Source organism: Alosa pseudoharengus, unplaced genomic scaffold (genome assembly GCF_046254945.1).
Source record: "Alosa pseudoharengus isolate Yale_2024_CS ecotype anadromous, Long Island Sound unplaced genomic scaffold, YU_APseudo_1.1 YU_APseudo_1.1_scf_1, whole genome shotgun sequence".
Taxonomy (NCBI): Eukaryota; Metazoa; Chordata; class Actinopteri; order Clupeiformes; family Clupeidae; genus Alosa; species Alosa pseudoharengus.
The window spans coordinates 10,557,505-10,575,731 of record NW_027468564.1 but is presented as its reverse complement, the minus strand read 5'-3'; the positions used below and the strand labels follow the sequence as shown (position 1 = coordinate 10,575,731).

The window sequence follows — 18,227 nt, the reverse complement described above, 5'->3', positions numbered from 1 at the left end:
CGTGAGCAGGCCGCAGGGAGATGACAGGATATATAAGAATGATGAGATATTCTGTACCCTAGTACCATCAGTTTGTCGCATATTTACACCTTGTATGTGTGTTGTACAACACATGTTGCACTTGGTGATCATGGTGGGGATTGATATGGTAGTGGACCATGATGGTCATAGAAGAAGTGAAGGAGCAGTACCCCCCAATTATAGTGGGGTAATTCGCACTCTGGTCGTAACCAGTCATATTTCGTGTCCAGAACTCATCATCTTTAGAACGTTAATTATCGTGTGTCCTTTTCAGATAATGTAGTGAATTAGCCAGCTGTGTATTGTATTGAATTAGTGTAGCTACTTATCGCTAGCTACCAGAGACGTTTTACATGTACATAGAAGGCAATAGTAGGGCCCGAAAGTATGAGTAGAAACTGTACTGTGGTTTAGAGTCGCGCGCCACTCGCTTGCTGTTCTGGGGCATCGTGCTGTTGCACTCAACTACCGTCCCGTGATATTGGCCCACTGTCCCGCGGGGCTCTCCTTGTTTTGTGCCACTTGCTAGAGTTGAGTTTCCGCACCACTGTAAAGCGTCACCGTGTCGTCACTCTTGCCACTTACTGTCCCGTGATTGTTGCTAACTATACCAGCATTACTGTAAAAGTGTATGTTACCCATTTCACAGTTGGAAAGTAGCGCAAAACACTAAGTCAGTGGCACGGGACCCAGCCAAGTGTTGCAGTAAAGGAGAACAGTAGCAGTAGCCTACAGTAGTTTTTGCTGCTACTGCAGTACTGTTTTTGTTTAGATATGGAAGTGCATTGATGCAAAGGTAAGCAAAAAAATGATGCTATGAAGTTGGAGGTTAAAAAAATTAGATGAGCCATTGTTTCAGCAACAAATATTTTATTTATATTATTTTATAACATTTTAATTATTTTATTTTCTGGCATTTAAGCATGCCAGCTTTCTATTTGTGGTGGCATCTAGTGAACCCCCTTTCTTTTTTTTTTTGGCCAGTTGGTTTCTGGCCCTGAGCTCTGCTCCAATCCGGCACATGACAAATTTGTCAAGGGCCAGATCCTCGATTGCCTTCCAGTGTGCTGGGTGATGTATTTGTAGCTGAAGGCTCCACCACGTTGAAGAGCCCCCTTTAGTCTCCTGGCGAGCCCCTTTTCTGGCCAGACTTTGGGGAGGGTTTTCTTCACCATGTTTTCACACTTCATAATGCAGTTTTTGAAGACTGTGGAGGGATTGTGCAGACTGGCCGATGCAGTGTATTTTTTAAGTTGTATGAAGGATCCCTCCCTGGAAACGGTGCTGTAACTGAGCTGTGTTATTTCTCTCCACTAGTGCACACTCACACTCCCAGCATGGCCCGAGTTCAGGATCCTCCGCCACCTTCCTTGTGACCCATCCAGCCACGTAGGAGAGCGCCTCCTGCTCCCCTTTCTGCAGCTCTGTCTCTGATGTGTGTATATATATATATATATATATATATATATATATATATCATAATATAGTTGATTGTCTGATTTGTGCTGTCTTCATAATCATTTAGCATTAAGCATTATCACCTGCTCATGGCCGATGTCCATCAGCTCAGGCTCCTGTTCACTCTGTAGCAGAAGAAACACATGACAGAAGGTTGTGAAATGTTTTCATTTTGTTGTTATTGTTCATGATTGGACACTAGACTGACCTGCAGCAACTGAGTGGCACCATCAGGAATGCAATGTGTGGCGCTTTCCTCCATGTTGACTATATTGCGAACAGATGCACTCCTCAGCGCTGCGCTGAACTGCTGGCCGTGGGGTGGAACCGGTGGCCTTCCTTCCCCCTGATGACTGAGAACAGGTTCTGCAAACACAAGCAAGTGGACCATTGTGAACTTGGGAGTGAAGGCATTGTAATGTGAACAGTTCAACAAAGACAAGCTGTAATACCTCTAGGCAGTCCTGATTTAGTTTTGATGTGCAGAGGTATTTCACTCCCTCGCATCAGCTCCTGATGAAGCTTCAGGAGACTTTGGATGCTCAGCACCAGGCCTGCGTGGCATAGTGGTGGTCTTGTAGATCTTGAGAGAAGGATTGCTCTATCAGATTTAGGCTGGAAACTGTTGTTTACTTGTCAAGAAGATGGCAAACGATGAAGTGTTTAGCAGTCTGTGCTTTTCAGAATGTCTGTGCAGACCCCTCAGACTGACTCTCTGACTTCTCCCCTTTCTACTTTACCAACACTACACTTCACCTTTTGCCGTTTCCTGAACTTACCCAAACTTCCAGGTTTTGACCCAAGGAACACAACTCCGGAGGTAGTCCACCCTGCTGGAATCTGCACTCAGAGGCCTCCTCCACCATTTGGTGTCTTTCATACTCCTGCAGAATCAGTGTCACAACATTTCATATGGTGCTCGGTGAAATAGCCCATGCACACATGAGGGCAGTGCGATACCCATGGTGACCCATTGTAATGGAGATACAGAGTGCTGGAGAAGTGGAGGGCAGAATAATTCAATATAAAGTTCCTTGTGCTTTTGCAGTAACCTTTTGTTTTCAACAGTATCACATCTTTCTGTCTCAACTCAGAACTCAATCAGCATTTGTGCAAAGAAGTAGTTGAGGTGTCTTCCTAAATGTGTTTACCTTGAGTTGAGCACGTCAAAAAGCCTGTCCATGTCCTCAGCAAACTTGGCAGTATGAAGGGCCTCCTCTGGTAGTAGCTTTTGTACCACCATAGTCTGCATGCCTTGTGGATTTGAGGAAGAGAATGTAATATGATTTGTGATGCCCATATACAGTTGTTATAGTTGCAACATGTTTTAACATGCAACATGTGAATTATTTGACAGTTAATTATATGGTGTTCTTGCAGATAATTTACCAGATGCCACAGAGTGGCTGAGGACCTGAGTGGCTAATTTGACACGCATGTTGGTGAACGGAGGTAGATAGATATGGCGTTCGGTCAGTTTTGGGGCCATCCGGATGACACCCGTTTTGTCTTTCAGGTAGAACTCCTCAAGGTGTCTCCATGACACCTCCTTACCTTGAATCTAGAGGAACAACATTGCGATGACTTCAACCAAAGTTAGTGATGCTTACTGTACGCAGCTTTAAAATACAGTATGTAATGTAACTGTGTCTAGTTAACATGTATTACGTTTATTGGATGTCTTTTGAGGTTGTTCCGTATGGACTTCACCAAATGTGGCACATCAAATATAAGGGGGATGGGTTTGTTGATGTTAATGCAATGACATCCATCTCCATCGTCATTGATGTTCAGGGAGGCTCCCAAGATCTTCATGGCTTTGACATTGGTGGACCCCTGGTCGCAGACCTGAAAGTAAGACAAAGGTGCATTTTTGGATAGTGAGTGAATGCACAGTGTAGAATAATACTGAAATTGTGCACAGTTGTGTGTCTAACATACATTCAGTCCAGATTTTTCCAGGTAAACAACAGCCTCTCTCAATTTAGCTGCGATGTCTTCGCCGGCCATCGCCGATTTGGAAAAAAAGTATGCTATTGCCTGAAAAGACATGTGAGGAAAGATTCATTCAATATACAGTTCAGCTGCAGTATTTCTGAAGTTTGAAATCTGACATCGAAATGTCCATGTGTGTATTGCATATTATTTTTTAGAACTACTACCTGCTTCCACTTCCCAGTTATGGCTCGAGCCATGAAAACCATGGCTTGTGTTGCCGTTCCACCATCGACACAGTCCAGCCTGCGATTGTATTCTAACTGGCGCTTAATGCACATCTCATCAATTACTAGTGAGCAGTTCTTTTCCTCACTTGTCATGGTTTTGCTCTTCACACTTATTCTTGCCAAAACACTGTGAAGAAATCCAGGCTGCAGAAGGGTTGGATTTTAAAACATTACATGCATTACATGCCAGTGCACTACATTGGTTTTGGCTTGACCTGGGATTCAGACCACATGTTTAATTTTATGTAAACATGCAACATGTAGGGTACTGTCCTGGTAGTTTCATTCCTAATCATTCATATTGTGTGGGGCATTCTGTTTACCTCAAAACTTTCCAGAGTGTTCATCAAATGCCTCGACAGGGTGGTTGGAGCAGGCCACTGAAATGTTTTTTTAAGCTCAAAGTAGCACCTTGGGCTCTGGTGGAAGAGGCGGATTGCCAGGTCTTTATCACACTTACTATATCTCTGGCCATGCTTCCTGACCTTGGCCATGGCAATCTGGCCATCTACAAAGTCTTTGGTCTGCTTTGGTAAGCAGTCTGTGGCCAAGGCATATGTCCAGGTGTTTGTAAGTCTGCAGACCAAATGGATACTTTTTTTTTAGCTTCTTGTGTATTATCAATATTACCATTGCAATAACTGTGGCCATTGCACATACTTTCCCTGGAGATTTGTGATTTGTCTGTACAGTCTGAAGCGGCACTGCCGCAATTTGTACTTATCCCGCTGCAAGAGCCTTTGTAAATCTTTGATTTTCTGTGAAGATGTAATTTGTATGAACGTGATATAGACATCAATGGCATGTACACATATCGTACATACTTTCTGAGAAATGCAGAAATCACTAATGCCTTTACCTGCTCTTTCTGTGCCAGCAGTTTATGGTACACGGCCACATCACTCTCTTGCACAGGGGTGCACCGCTTGTGAAGGACCGGGACAGCATTTGGAGCCAGCCGTTGTATTTTACCCTTTACAACAGGAAGATTTGACTTTTAAGTGATGACGTATACTGTTGAACTTATGATCTGCACCACACAGCACTGGACACACATCCAATATCTCCACTGTGGCAAAACTTCCAACATAGGAAGCTTGTGGTGTAGTGTGCATGGTGAACTGATCTTTTGTGTTTATATTCAAACTTTGCATACATCCGTGTATGTAGTGAAAAATTGGCAGTTTGATAACATGACATTGAAGTTGTTCTGTTGTTGAAAAGTTTGAATGTGTTCAGTGTAAGGTATACAGACTTCTCACTGCCTCATATCAATATCTACAAACACATGCTTAAGCCATGATTTCCTTGACATGTTGAAAGGTAAACAACTATACTTGTATTAAAGTTGTAAAACAATATTAACCATACTTTACAGATTACATCATTTGGCCTGAAATGATCTTCACAGACCCTATGTCCTTGTGACTCCGCATTGGTCAGAACTGCCCTCCTGGCATTGCGAAGCCACTTCTTTCTCCTGTGTTGATATGTGTGAATAAAAATGCATCTTAACAATATGATGTGTGACTGTTTAATTCTTTATGACACAGTTTAGAATGGGACAACATAGATGTAGGAGTTTTGATTCAGTACTCGTTATTCAGAATCAACAATGCCATTTCATTGCTTGTAGTATCAAAGTCTAAAGTGGTAGCAATGTAATTTATGGACCATATTGTGTGAAATGTACAATAAACACTGAAGATGTGTCCAGGAGTGTGAAGTTGACAAATGGTACAACAGTCTGCTCCAAGATAAATGTACAGATGTGCTAGGTAAGTGGTAACAGCAAGTTCCCTTTGAGGATACTGAAGTAACTAGTGAAAAACAGGTTCTCATACTTTTGCATGTAACACATGAAAAAGTACCTTCTGTCCTCCTTTGGTAGGTGAAAAAGGAAAGCCCACACCCTATTTTGTTGTCACAGCCTTTGAAGGCTCACAAAAGTGGCATCTTTCTTCCAAGTTTTTGGGGGGATATCCAGTGTAGTGTGATGGGGTTTTATGGGATTTGTAATTGTGCTAATTGTTTGCAGTCAATTGTGCCAATTTCGTTTGGTTTGCATTAGCATGAAACAATTGTATCATTATTTTTATTGGGAATATATTTTGGTACAACAACATACAAATTAGGCTACAAATTAAGTACTACAATAGTACCATGAAAAGATTCAACATACAAATAAAATGAAACAATTAAGCTACCTCAATTACAATCCTGATGTCATAACACAGTGGGTATCCCAATAGGTTACCGTTTGACATGGAGTTCATATTACATTATGGCATTTGCAAATGTGTGACGAACATGTATGCTCTATTCTCTGGAAAAGCTTTCAAAAAAGATTCTTAATACATTGACCTGTGTGATAAAATTACACTTTATTAAATCCCACACGGGGAAATTAGTTACAACAGCCAAGGAAGATCCAGCGACAATGCAACTTTATTTATTCAAACAGCAGACATACACTTCATTTTTGCAGTCAGTGGTCTACCTACATCATATTTCCTTGGCTAACTGTATCCAAAACTTGCTCATGGTATTTGCCTTCACTTTCTACTAATGATCAATGACGTCTTGAGGCGTGAATGAATGAGGCGTGAACGCATACATACATATTCATATATGCGTGAACGGCCTCTCCCACGTCTTGAGCCGTAAATGTTCGTTGGTGTCGTACAGCCTTGCGCACGCGCAGTTCGACCCAAAGACTGTGCCCGACGAGTGCTCATAAAACGTTGATATGGCCGCCGAGTGGAGGGACTTGCCTAAAAGGACTTTGCTATAGTGACTGAAGGACGCAGACGAGAAAGCACTGTTTTGAATGAAACGTTTAGCCTACGTTTTAAAAAGAACGCCTAGACTAATCCTGTTGACAGGAGCATCAATCTACTATTTCTGCGGTAAGGAATTCCCGTTGCCTACCATGGGAGTTCGTCAAGTCTGAAGTATCACCAGAGAATGTTTAATAGGTAGCCTGGCTCTGGTATCATCTCAATGCAAAGCAATCTGGAGGTACAAGTTCGCACAGCTCTTGATAATAATGCTAGCCGCCAGCCTTGTCAAAAGTTACTTTGCTAACGCAGCTTATTTTCTTAGCGTACCCTTGTCAGGATATGCGGATAGGACCCAAATGCAAGACTCTTCCAGGCCGAATTACAGACAAAAAACACTTTTATTATGAACTACGAACTACTTACAGACATACGGGGCTTCGACAAGACAAACAGAGAGACGATCCGACAAGGAACAGAGAAACAGGAGGGTAGAAATACACAGAGCAATTAACGAGAGACAGAGGACTGGACGAAACCAACGAGACAATAACAGGGAACAGGTGAGGAGGCAGAAATGGAGGGAAAACAAACGAGACAGGAAGCATGACCAAATAAGGAGATGGGGCGGAGACAAAGACAGGTGACAGGCAGGTAACACAAAGTACAAGGGAAACAGGCAAAACACAGGACAATACACAAAATGGCCACCAGGATGGCACAAACTAGCAGTCCGGGCCAGATCCTGACAGTACCCCCCCCCTCAACGGACGCCTCCCGGCGTCCCCAGAAAAGTCCAACCAGGGCGGGCGGAAGGGGCCTGGACGGAGGGACTGGTCCGACAGACCGTAAACACGGGGCAGACTCGGACGGGGCAGACTCAGGCAGGACAGACACAGACTCGGACAGGGGCAGACTCGGACAGGGGCAGACTCGGACAGGGGCAGACTCGGAGGGCTTGGGCAGGGAACAAGCAGACAAAGACAGGACAGACTCACACGGGACGACAGACTCAGACGGGACGACAGACTCAGACGGGACGACAGACTCAGACACAGACACAGGGGCAGGGGAAGGGACAGGAACAAAGACAGTGACAGGGACTGTGACTGGGATGGTGACTGGGACGGTAACAGGGACAGTGACTGGAATGGTGACTAGGATGGTGACTGGGACAGAGACACAGACAGAGACAGAGACGGGGATGGTGACGGGAACAGAGACTGGAACGGTGACGGGAACGGTAACTGGCACGGTGACGGGGATGGTGACTGGCACAAAGACAGGCACAGTGACTGGGACAGGGACAGACCACTCAGGATAGTCAGGAACGAAAGGGCTCGGGCAGAGGCGGGACCGGCTCGGGCAGAGGCGGGGCCGGAAAGTCAGAGGGAGGCGGATCCGGCTCGGGCAGAGGCGGGACCGGAAAGTCAGAGGAAGGCGGATCCGGCTCGGGCAGAAGCGGGGCTAGACAGACAGGCAGAGGCTGGGTTGCCGGCATGGCGTCGGGAGACGCGGCTGCAGGCGTGGCGTCGGGAGACGCGGCTGCAGGCGACTGGGCTGCAGGCGTGGCTGCGGGCACAGGAGCGGACTCGGGAGCGGGCGACTCTGGGCTGGGCACAGGAGCGGGCGACTCTGGGCTGGGCACAGGAGCGGGCGACTCTGGGCTGGGCACAGGAGCGGGCGACTCTGGGCTGGGCACAGGAGCGGGCGACTCTGGGCTGGGCACAGGAGCGGGCGACTCTGGGCTGGGCACAGGAGCGGGCGACTCTGGGCTGGGCACAGGAGCGGGCGACTCTGGGCTGGGCACAGGAGCGGGCGACTCTGGGCTGGGCACAGGAGCGGGCGACTCTGGGCTGGGCACAGGAGCGGGCGACTCTGGGCTGGGCACAGGAGCGGGCGACTCTGGGCTGGGCACAGGAGCGGGCGACTCTGGGCTGGGCACAGGAGCGGGCGACTCTGGGCTGGGCACAGGAGCGGGCGACTCTGGGCTGGGAACAGGAGGCATGGTGTCGGATGCCCGGGTTGGCCGACGCTTGGCCCGTCTCCTCCTGGAGGAAGCCTGACGGACCTGGATGAGTTCAGGGGGGAACTGGAATTCCTCAGGCTGGGGTTCTGGGCCTGAAGCGACCGGCTGAAGGCGCAGCACACCCACCCTAAGCACCTGGCAATGGGCTGGAGGGGCAGGGTCAGTCGGGAGACTAGCAGCCTCAAATACTGGGTTACTGGAGGGACTAAGGAGGGACTGAAGGCTCTTACCCAGACCTGACAGCTGGTCGGCCAGGGTAGCCATTCCTGGAACCCCTTTCAGCCAGGGCTTTGAAGAAATAGTCCTCTCCATCAAGGTAACAATGGCTTGCCGGTGCTCCAAGTCGTTGGACTTCACCAGCTCAGCGTTGAGCCTGCTGAGGGTGTAATCCACCTGACTCAGCTCCTCCATCGGGAAGTCTGCTGGGTCCATACTGGTCGGATCGTTCTGTCAGGATATGCGGATAGGACCCAAATGCAAGACTCTTCCAGGCCGAATTACAGACAAAAAACACTTTTATTATGAACTACTTACAGACATACGGGGCTTCGACAAGACAAACAGAGAGACGATCCGACAAGGAACAGAGAAACAGGAGGGTAGAAATACACAGAGCAATTAACAAGAGAGACAGAGGACTGGACGAAACCAACGAGACAATAACAGGGAACAGGTGAGGAGGCAGAAATGGAGGGAAAACAAACGAGACAGGAAGCATGACCAAATAAGGAGATGGGGCGGAGACAAAGACAGGTGACAGGCAGGTAACACAAAGTACAAGGGAAACAGGCAAAAACACAGGACAATACACAAAATGGCCACCAGGATGGCACAAACTAGCAGTCCGGGCCAGATCCTGACAACCCTATGACCAACTAACCGACACTCCCTTACTACATTGACTACATTTGTTGCACACTTGAAACAAAATGTCTTCAAAAGTATGTTGAAGGTGGTTACATTTATTTCCATTCCAATAACTTCACACATTGCATTTCGATTCGCACTTGTAGGCTATGCTGCTTTTTTTTGTCTCGTTTTCTCAGAGCTTTGCGTTTTCTTATCCTAGACTGCCACCTACTGGATAGAAAAGGTAACAACCTAAAATTATGTGAACAAAAATCTACAACATGTTTGAATGGCCAAAAAAGGATAAATCATGGGGGGGGGGGGTATACCACACATTACCTTGGTGTTAGGGTAGCTTACTCTGCACATGCCATTGACAGTGAGTAGTAACTTCAGTCATTTGCATCATACTAAAAATCTGACACCAGGAACTATGCTAGGGTGACCACCTGCTAATAAGCCCAAGGGGGGACAAGGGGTATGTTTCTGAGGGACAATGTGGGACACTGCCTGGCGCGGCGGTGCCCCCACCTCACGGGCAGACTCACTGATAGTGGTTTACCCATTTCTAGCACATACCACCTTACATGGTATATTAATAATGCCCTATTCCCCTAAACATGTGTAATTGCTGATGTATCATGAATAGGCCAACCAATGTGTATTTTTTTTTAAATAAAGATTCATAATACTTTGAACATTCAATGAATTGACAGATGCACTTCCACTTACGATTTACTTTAGCTATTTCATTTGATTTATTTTTCATTATTTATTCCCTTTACATAAATTATAATGTAAAATTGTAGGATTAACAGGAATTGTAGTTGCTCAACACCACAGGAACAGTAAAAAAAAAAGTCTTAACTCACAACGCCAGAGGTTCACGGAACGAGAAGGGGGAGAAAGGATGGTGGACTTGCATGTTAGTAAAGGCAGGCGCAGGGGAAAAAAAACTGTTCAGTGTTCTGGGTAGCCTAACGTTCACTAATGTATGATAAAGCCACATCTAGGTTTGACTTCCTCCGCAATTACTTTGTTGTATGGAATAAAATAACACTGTATTTGTAAATAACAGACTTTATTTTATTGTATATGTGCTTTGGGAATATTTCAGCCACCACTTGGCCTAACGTAGGCTACCGCAGTGGATAACGTTAACGTTAGTGAAGGTAACGGTAACGTTAACACTCTTTCAAGTAAGCCTATGGCTAATGAAATATCTGATAACAGATCCACAGCAATGAAATTTATGCTTTGTGTGGTAATAATAGGTAGATGTTTGGTAGCCTATTTGTAGGCTACTGCTAGGTCCATATGATTTTCAGTGAATACAAACATCATTCAAGCACTGCTCAAGTAGCTAAATTAAATGTGTGTAATCGGTCGCGTATGTAACTCTTCTCGACTTATACTTTGTTAAATTTAACATCCCCACAATTTAAATGAGAAAACCATGTTAACAATTCACCTACGACGGACCTTACACCTAGGGAGAGGGGGGTGTAATTTAAGTCATAACTTGTGTTACCAGAGCCCGTCTACCGATTCTCTGGTGTTACGTTGAAACTATTCAGTTTGGTGCAACCCGATACATTTTAGTAGCTCGTAAACTTCAACGTAGTTTACGTTAGAACTAAGTGTAACGGAGTTAAAAAAATAAAACTTTATTTCATATTTTATTTGCAATAGCTTCATGAACCTTCACCAAATCCTGATTTATTTTTGTTTCCCTGTATTAGTTTTAGAGCATGTTAACCTGTACTGCCCCTTTAAGAGACTAAGTTTCGTTTTGTTGGCATCCCCGGTTTTTCCTTAGTCTGCGGTTGCTGATCTGAGGAAAGGTATACTTGTTGTTAGCCGCATTATGAACATTTGTTTTCAGTCTATAAAATCCATATATATGCATTATAATGCAGTCATAAGGGTGTAGGTGATGTTAGTGAACAAGCAAACTTAGATACATACGGTGCGATTTTGTATTTGATGCATTTAGATTAAGCACACTGTTTCCTCTGCTAACAGGCTACTGATATCCCGTGTGTATGAAGACTGAATGTCACAAGTTTCTTGTTTTATGTCAATGTGTACAGGTATGTTGAATTCAGTGTATGTCTTTGTTATAAGGTGTTTAGTCTGGTTGTTATATAATGTGTAAGTGGCATTGCTGTGTGTTTTAGTGACGAATTTATGTACAGTAAATGTCGTTAATGCTCATGTAGACCTAGCGTGTTCATAACACGTAGGTTAAGTTTATCCATACTGGTTTGAGTCTGCGGTTGCTGATCTGAGGAAAGGCTACTGATATCCCGTGTGTATGAAGACTGAATGTCACAAGTTTCTTGTTTTATGTCAATGTGTACAGCTCCACTTCGATGGAATAAAGCGACCAGAACACCAGTGCATGGCCATTCTTTACTTGAAAAGCAGACTCGCACAGAACACAACGCAGGGGCCCGTTACAATGGTGCCGTGACTTCACGAGGATTGGCTTTGGATCGACGTCAGCTCGTTCACCGTGGGAAGCTGCACGGTTTATTCTGTTTGCATGGTATTCAGGTATTTTCTCGGACTGAATGACGTTACATCCTGGGTATCCAGCATACTTCTCTGAGCTCTGTTCATTGCCTTATGGACTGACTTTGGTGCATGCACATTTCAAACATTTGAATATTTTTGGACTCGGTGGAAAATATTTCTAAGACAATTTAGTGCACAACTGATTTAACTTGTGTATGTGAATTTGTAGTTTCTGTTTTTTTTTTCAATTTAATTTCTTGTTTTGTGCACTCAATACCTTAAGTGAAATTTGCATTTAGCAGTCTTTTTCTGTGTTTGTTGATTGTTGGAACTATGGCAGAGGGTGTGACATTTTCTGTTGGGGGTGAAGAGGGGGATGATAGTTATGACTTTGAGGGTGGGATTGGTGTAGGAAGGGGATTCTATAAGTATCCTTTTGAAACCGGTACACCAGGGCCTAAAGTGAAACTATTAGCTGACCCAGTACTTACCTCCACAGGTTATGTAGAACGTTCCATGCCGAGACAAACTGATCAGAACACAGACATAGGCGCAATCATTACACAGCTAGCTGAAAAGCTAGGCCAGACCATTGTAGCTCAGCTGCAAAATGATAAGAGCTCACACAGCATACAAAATCCTGAACAGCCCTCAGAAGTGACACTGTCTAATGTAAAATTAGTTATGCATTCCGATGCAAAGGAGCCTCCTATATTCAGAGGCGATGGATCAGACAAGTTCACAGTCGATGAGTGGGAAACTCTCATGACCGTATACTTAAGGAAACGGGCTATCCCAGTTAATGAGCATTCTCAGGAAATTTTAGCTAAACTTATGGGAAAGGCAGGGGATGTGGTGAAGATAAAGTTGCGCAACACATCTGTAGACCACACTCAGAATCCCCAGGTAATATTTGACATTTTGAAACAGCATTTTAGTGTGCACACATACTCTAACATGCCCCTAGCTGATTTCTACAATACATTTCCCAAGCCAGGCGAAGATGTTATGGAGTATTGGATTAGACTTAATAAGAATATGGATGTTGCAAGTAAATGTCTGAAAAGACAAGGCCGTAGCATTGAAGACCCTAGCCATGAAGTCAGCATGATGTTTATTAAGCACTGTCCAGATCAGTCACTTGCAAGTGTCTTCAAGTTTAAGTCTGCAGAGAAATGGCTAGCCAGTGAAATTCAGGAGCGACTTGATGAGCACATGCAAGACAAGAAAAGCCGTGCTTCTGTTAAGTCACATCAGTCAGACACCGTGGCGTGCAAAGCCCATTCACAGTGCCATGTGCCTTTTGTTGACAGCAGGCCTGACCCGAGTACCACTGCACTGCAGGCTCCGGCATCTTCTGCAGTTAATGCTGACAATGATTACATGAGGAGTTTGGTGGGATTGCTAGACAGGTTAGTGACGCAGCAGAGTCAGGTGCCAGCCAGCCTGAGCAGCCAAACTATAGCGCCTCCAACTCCCCGTAAGAAATGTAGAGTCTGTAGTCAGTTTGATCACTCTACAGTGTCACACTGCAGACGAGAAAATAGCTGTCTGAAGTGCCTATCCCCTGGTCATTGGAAGAAGGATTGCACCCAGCGTTTTAGCCAGCAACACTCTCGGCCTACTGGCAGCACAGAGGGACAGAATCAAAATTTAAACTAGAGAGCCCACACCTGGAGGGAGGTGGTGTGGGTAAAATGGCGGAATCCCTCTCTGAAGATTTTGATTTAATTAAGTTGTTTGAAGAAAGCTGTGCTAATGCTACTAAGGGGTCAAAGATCGTTATTCAAGCCAGCCAGAAGATCCATGCTTTCAGTGAGCTTTTCTATGTTCCTGTCATCATCAACCACCAAGTTCAGCTTAAAGGCATGTTAGATTCAGGCTCCATGGCATGCACCATCAGTGAACCTGCAGTGGAGAAGCTTAGATGTGCTGGTGTCTTACCTGAAAAGCAGCATCCTGAAGAAAACATTGTGTTAATAGGCTGTGGTGGTCGGCGTACTCAACCAGAGGGGTTTTATGAGTTAAAGATCCAGCTCTATGGCACATGTTGCATAGTACCCACTTTAGTTGTCCCTGAGCAGCCAGATGACCTTATATTAGGGTCAAATGTCATCAAACACCTAATGCATGATTTAAAGACTGATAGCAACTACTGGGATATTGTATCTAGATACAAACATCCGTCTAATTCTGAAGTTGACCACTTCTTGTCAATGTTCACCAGTGTTGAGCGATGGAAGGGGAGTGAGGTTCCTGACAAGGTTGGAACGGTTAAGCTTACTCAAGCAGTCACTCTCTTACCCAGGCATGAACACCTTGTTTGGGGCAGACTTCCCCCTAATGTACCTATGTCACCTGGCAGCACGGTCTTGGTGGAGCCAACTGGGTCCAAAGTTCAGCCACAAGGTGTTCTTGTTGGCCGGCTCATCACACCTCTGTGGGGTGATAGGTGGGTGCCCATGACCGTTGTGAACCCATCAGAAAAACCTGTCACACTGAAGAGAAATTGTAAGATGGCTGATGTGTATCCCTGCTTGGCATTAGAGGATTTTAATGTCTTTCAAGGCTTGCATGTTGCCTCAGAGAAACAACAATCAAGCGTTTTTCACAGTCCATGTCCTAGTATCCAGCCTACTGCTAGTTTGGCGGAGCTTGGCTTGACTGACATCAAGATTGATTCGTCCCACATTAGTGAACCTTGTAGGAATGAGCTTACCCAGCTGCTTGCTGAGTTCCAGGACATTTTTTCCAAACATTCACTTGACTGTGGTGAAGTGAAGGAATACACTCACCGCATTCGTCTGACCGACGACCGTCCATTTCGCTTACCATATAGGAGGGTGCCTCCAGCCCATTATCAGAAGCTGAGGCAGGTGCTCACTGATATGGAGGAAAAGGGAATTATTCGAAAGTCCACAAGTAAATATGCATCACCTCTGGTAATGGTGTGGAAAAAGGATGGTGGCCTACGAATTTGTGTCGATTTCAAATGGCTGAATGCGCGAACATTGAAAGATGCCCACCCTTTACCGCACCAATCTGATTGTCTGGCCGCTCTTGGTGGCAATTGTTTTTTTAGTACAATGGACCTCACTTCAGGGTTTTATAATATCCCAATGCACGAAGATGACAAGAAATACACAGCATTCACGACACCCCTGGGTTTGCATGAATACAATCGCATGCCTCAAGGGCTGTGCAATAGCCCTGCATCCTTTATGAGGATGATGATGGGAATTTTTGGGGACATGAATTTCACTAAGCTGTTGTGCTATCTTGATGATCTTTTAGTGTATGCTCCATCCGAGAGTGAGGCCCTGTCAAGACTGCGTACGGTGTTTGAGAGGCTGAGAGAGAACAACTTGAAACTGGCCCCAAAGAAATGCCATTTGCTGCAAAAGGAAGTGAGGTTTTTAGGTCATGTAATCAATGGAGAAGGTGTGTCTGTGGATCCGGCAAAAGTGGAGGTCATCACAAACATGAAGGTGCAACATCTTATGGAGCATGATGAGTGTACACCCTCTGTCCGGAAAATAAAGTCCTTCCTCGGTATGGTATTCTACTACCAACACTTCATACCCAGCTGTTCCGCTATAGCGAAGCCTTTATTTGCACTTACTGCAGGGCAAAAAAGGAGAGGTTGTGTAGCTAAAGACAGGAAGTTCCAAGGTGTTTATCGTAAACTTACTCCGGCAGATTGGACAGAGGAATGTAACAATGCTTTTGATAAGCTGAAAGTCATGTTGCTCGAATGTGTCATTCTTGCTCATCCAGATTTTGAGCAGCCTTTCATCCTGTCGATTGACGCTTCATTGGATGGCCTTGGAGCAGTCCTTTCTCAAGTGCCTCTGGGAGAATCAAAAGCCAGGCCTATTGCTTTCGCGAGCAAGACGCTCAGCGTGTCACAAAGGAAATATCCCGCTCACAGACTGGAGTTTATGGCCTTGAAATGGAGTGTGTGCGAGAAGTTTAGCCACTGGTTGAGGGGTCATAGCTTCACTGTCTGGACGGACAATAATCCCCTTACTTACCTTCTGACAAAGCCCAAACTGGATGCCTGTGAGCTCCGATGGGTGTCCAAACTTGCCTCTTTTTCCTTTGACCTCAAGCACCTTCCTGGGAAAAGAAATGTGGTGGCAGATGCTTTAAGCAGGGATGTTTTTGCCAGGCCCATTAGCGAAAGGTTGTTAAAGGAACCATATGTGAGTCTCAGTCAGGAGGCTGATGATGTGGGTGAGGAGTCGGTACAGGATGTTTTCAGGGTCAGTTCCCAGTCTCAAACAGTCAAGTCAGTTAGCAATCACCTGTCAAGATTTGTGTGTGACGCAGCCGAAATGAGAGCTCTTTGTCAGGCCCACTGTGACTGGACTGACACGGCAGAGTCCCGAGCAATGTGCACAACTCAACAACTGCAACAGCTCGCAAGCAGTCAAGATACACTGGCCATGTTCTCTGCTCAGGAGCTCCAATTCACCCAGGAGCAAGACCCGTACATTTCAAAAGTGCTGCCCTTTGTCACTGCCAGAAGGCGGCCAAGTAGACGTGAAAGGCATGGTGTTCATTCAAAGGCCCTTAGGCTGTTCAAGCAGTTAGACAAACTGGAAGTTCGGAATGACATTTTGTACAGAGTGTCAAAGGATCCTGTGTCCAAACAGAAAAGATACCAATATGTTTTACCTGATAGTCTTAAGGACAGAGCACTAACAGGCCTTCATGATCTTGCAGGTCATCAGGGACAGGACCGAACTCTATCGCTTGCAAGACAGCGCTTCTATTGGTCTAATATGGAGAGCGACATTAGAGGATATGTTCGATGTTGCCAGAGATGTGTGGTCGCAAAGTCCCCAGACCCTGCTGCTCGTGCGCCTTTAGAAAGTATCAAGAGCTCATTTCCAATGGAACTTGTATGTATGGACTTCTGGTCCGCAGAGGATAGTAAGCAGCGCTCAGTGGACGTTCTTGTGGTAACCGACCACTTCACAAAGCTTGCTCACGCTTTCCCCTGTGTTAATCAGACAGCCAAACAAGTCGCCAAGAAACTGTGGGACAATGTATTTTGTGTTTACGGTTTCCCGGAGAGAATACATTCTGATCAGGGCAAAAATTTTGAGAGCAATCTGATAGCAGAGCTCCTACGTCTAGCAGGTGTTGCAAAATCACGTACGACAGCCTATCACCCAATGGGAAACGGTGCTACAGAACGATTTAATCGTACTTTGGGTAGTATGCTTCGTACTCTGCCTCTCAAGGCAAAACATCAATGGCCCCAGCAAATTCAAACACTCACATTTGCATACAATGCTACTGTCCATGAAACTACGGGTTACGCTACCCCTTTTTTTCTGATGTTTGGACGCATCCCTAGATTGCCAGTAGACATCATGTTTAAGCCAGTTCTGAATGACCCCGGAGTCGTCAACTATGATACTTACGCAAAGTCTCTGCTCTCTGGCCTAAAAAGTGCTATGGAAATTGCACAGAAACACTCCTCTGCCGAGCAGCAACATCAGACTCAGCAATACAACAAACGAGTCAAAGGCACTTACCTGTCTGTGGGAGATCGTGTTCTAGTAGCGAATAAGGGAGAAAGAGGGAAGAGAAAGTTGGCTGACAAGTGGGAGGATGGGGTCTACACAGTCATTGGATCAAACTCTCGTCTTCACGTGTATAAGATAAAGGATGCCACAGGACGTATAAGGACTGTTCACCGGAATCTGTTACTAGAGGTGAATTTATTGCCGCTCCTTGAGACTACTGTGGATGAGAACTCACATGATCATGATCAGTCAATGATAAGTAATGAGTCTGATGAGGACTGTGACAATGAAGAGGATGCAGCTGAAGTATCAGCAGCTCAGGAAGATGACACAAGTGATCGATTAGAGGAATCTATTGTTTCACCATTTGATGATTCAGTCGCACCTCAGCTAACTGGCTCAGCAGAGTCTAGTTCATTAGTCAGTCCAGTTAGAGCTAGTGCTGAACGCTCACCCACACCAGCTGCTTCACAGGCAGATACACTACATTCAACACAGACTGATATACATGCTCCTGATCTACCAGACAGAAGTACTGAGGCCGGTGGCCATGTTACGACTCGTGCGGGTAGATTAGTGAAATCAGTGAACAGGCTAATAGAATCTATGGTCCAAAGACCATTCTTGAAGGGTTAATCATATAGAGTTTAACCAGTTTTTTTTGTTTTGAGTATTTTGACTTTGATTTCTTCCATATGAGTGGTTATTGGTGGGTATTTAGGGCCAAGTGTGTGTGGTGTAACAGGCATCACATTTATCTAAGGGAGTAAGGGACTTGATCAACCTCTTATGTTCTCTTAACCTT

At 45.3% G+C, this 18,227-nt stretch overlaps 2 protein-coding genes across 2 annotated transcripts in view; one reads left to right on the top strand and one right to left on the bottom strand.

Moving 5' to 3' along the window:
• LOC143136509 (NACHT, LRR and PYD domains-containing protein 3-like) overlaps positions 1-18,227 on the top strand; it is a 207,213-nt gene that overhangs the window by 78,450 nt on the left and 110,536 nt on the right. The window lies entirely within an intron of this gene.
• On the bottom strand, positions 1,539-3,321 carry LOC143134015 (uncharacterized). The gene is made up of 7 exons (XM_076294460.1): positions 3,148-3,321; positions 2,869-3,040; positions 2,631-2,733; positions 2,259-2,363; positions 1,932-2,062; positions 1,688-1,845; positions 1,539-1,604 (listed from the first exon to the last, which is right to left on the bottom strand). Exons 1-7 carry the CDS (start codon positions 3,292-3,294, stop codon positions 1,539-1,541), a joined length of 882 nt encoding a protein of 293 aa, XP_076150575.1. The 5' UTR covers positions 3,295-3,321.

What these genes read in the sequence shown, in the direction of transcription:
- LOC143134015 (XM_076294460.1), bottom strand. Translation starts at nt 3,294, where the DNA reads ATGAAGATCTTGGGAGCCTCCCTGAACATCAATGACGATGGAGATGGA. An exon ending in TAAATCAGGACTGCCTAGAG is followed by an intron (nt 1,846 to 1,931) that starts GTATTACAGCTT and finishes TTGTGTTTGCAG; the next exon opens with AACCTGTTCTCAGTCATCAG. An exon ending in GTGCCACTCAGTTGCTGCAG is followed by an intron (nt 1,605 to 1,687) that starts GTCAGTCTAGTG and finishes CTTCTGCTACAG; the next exon opens with AGTGAACAGGAGCCTGAGCT.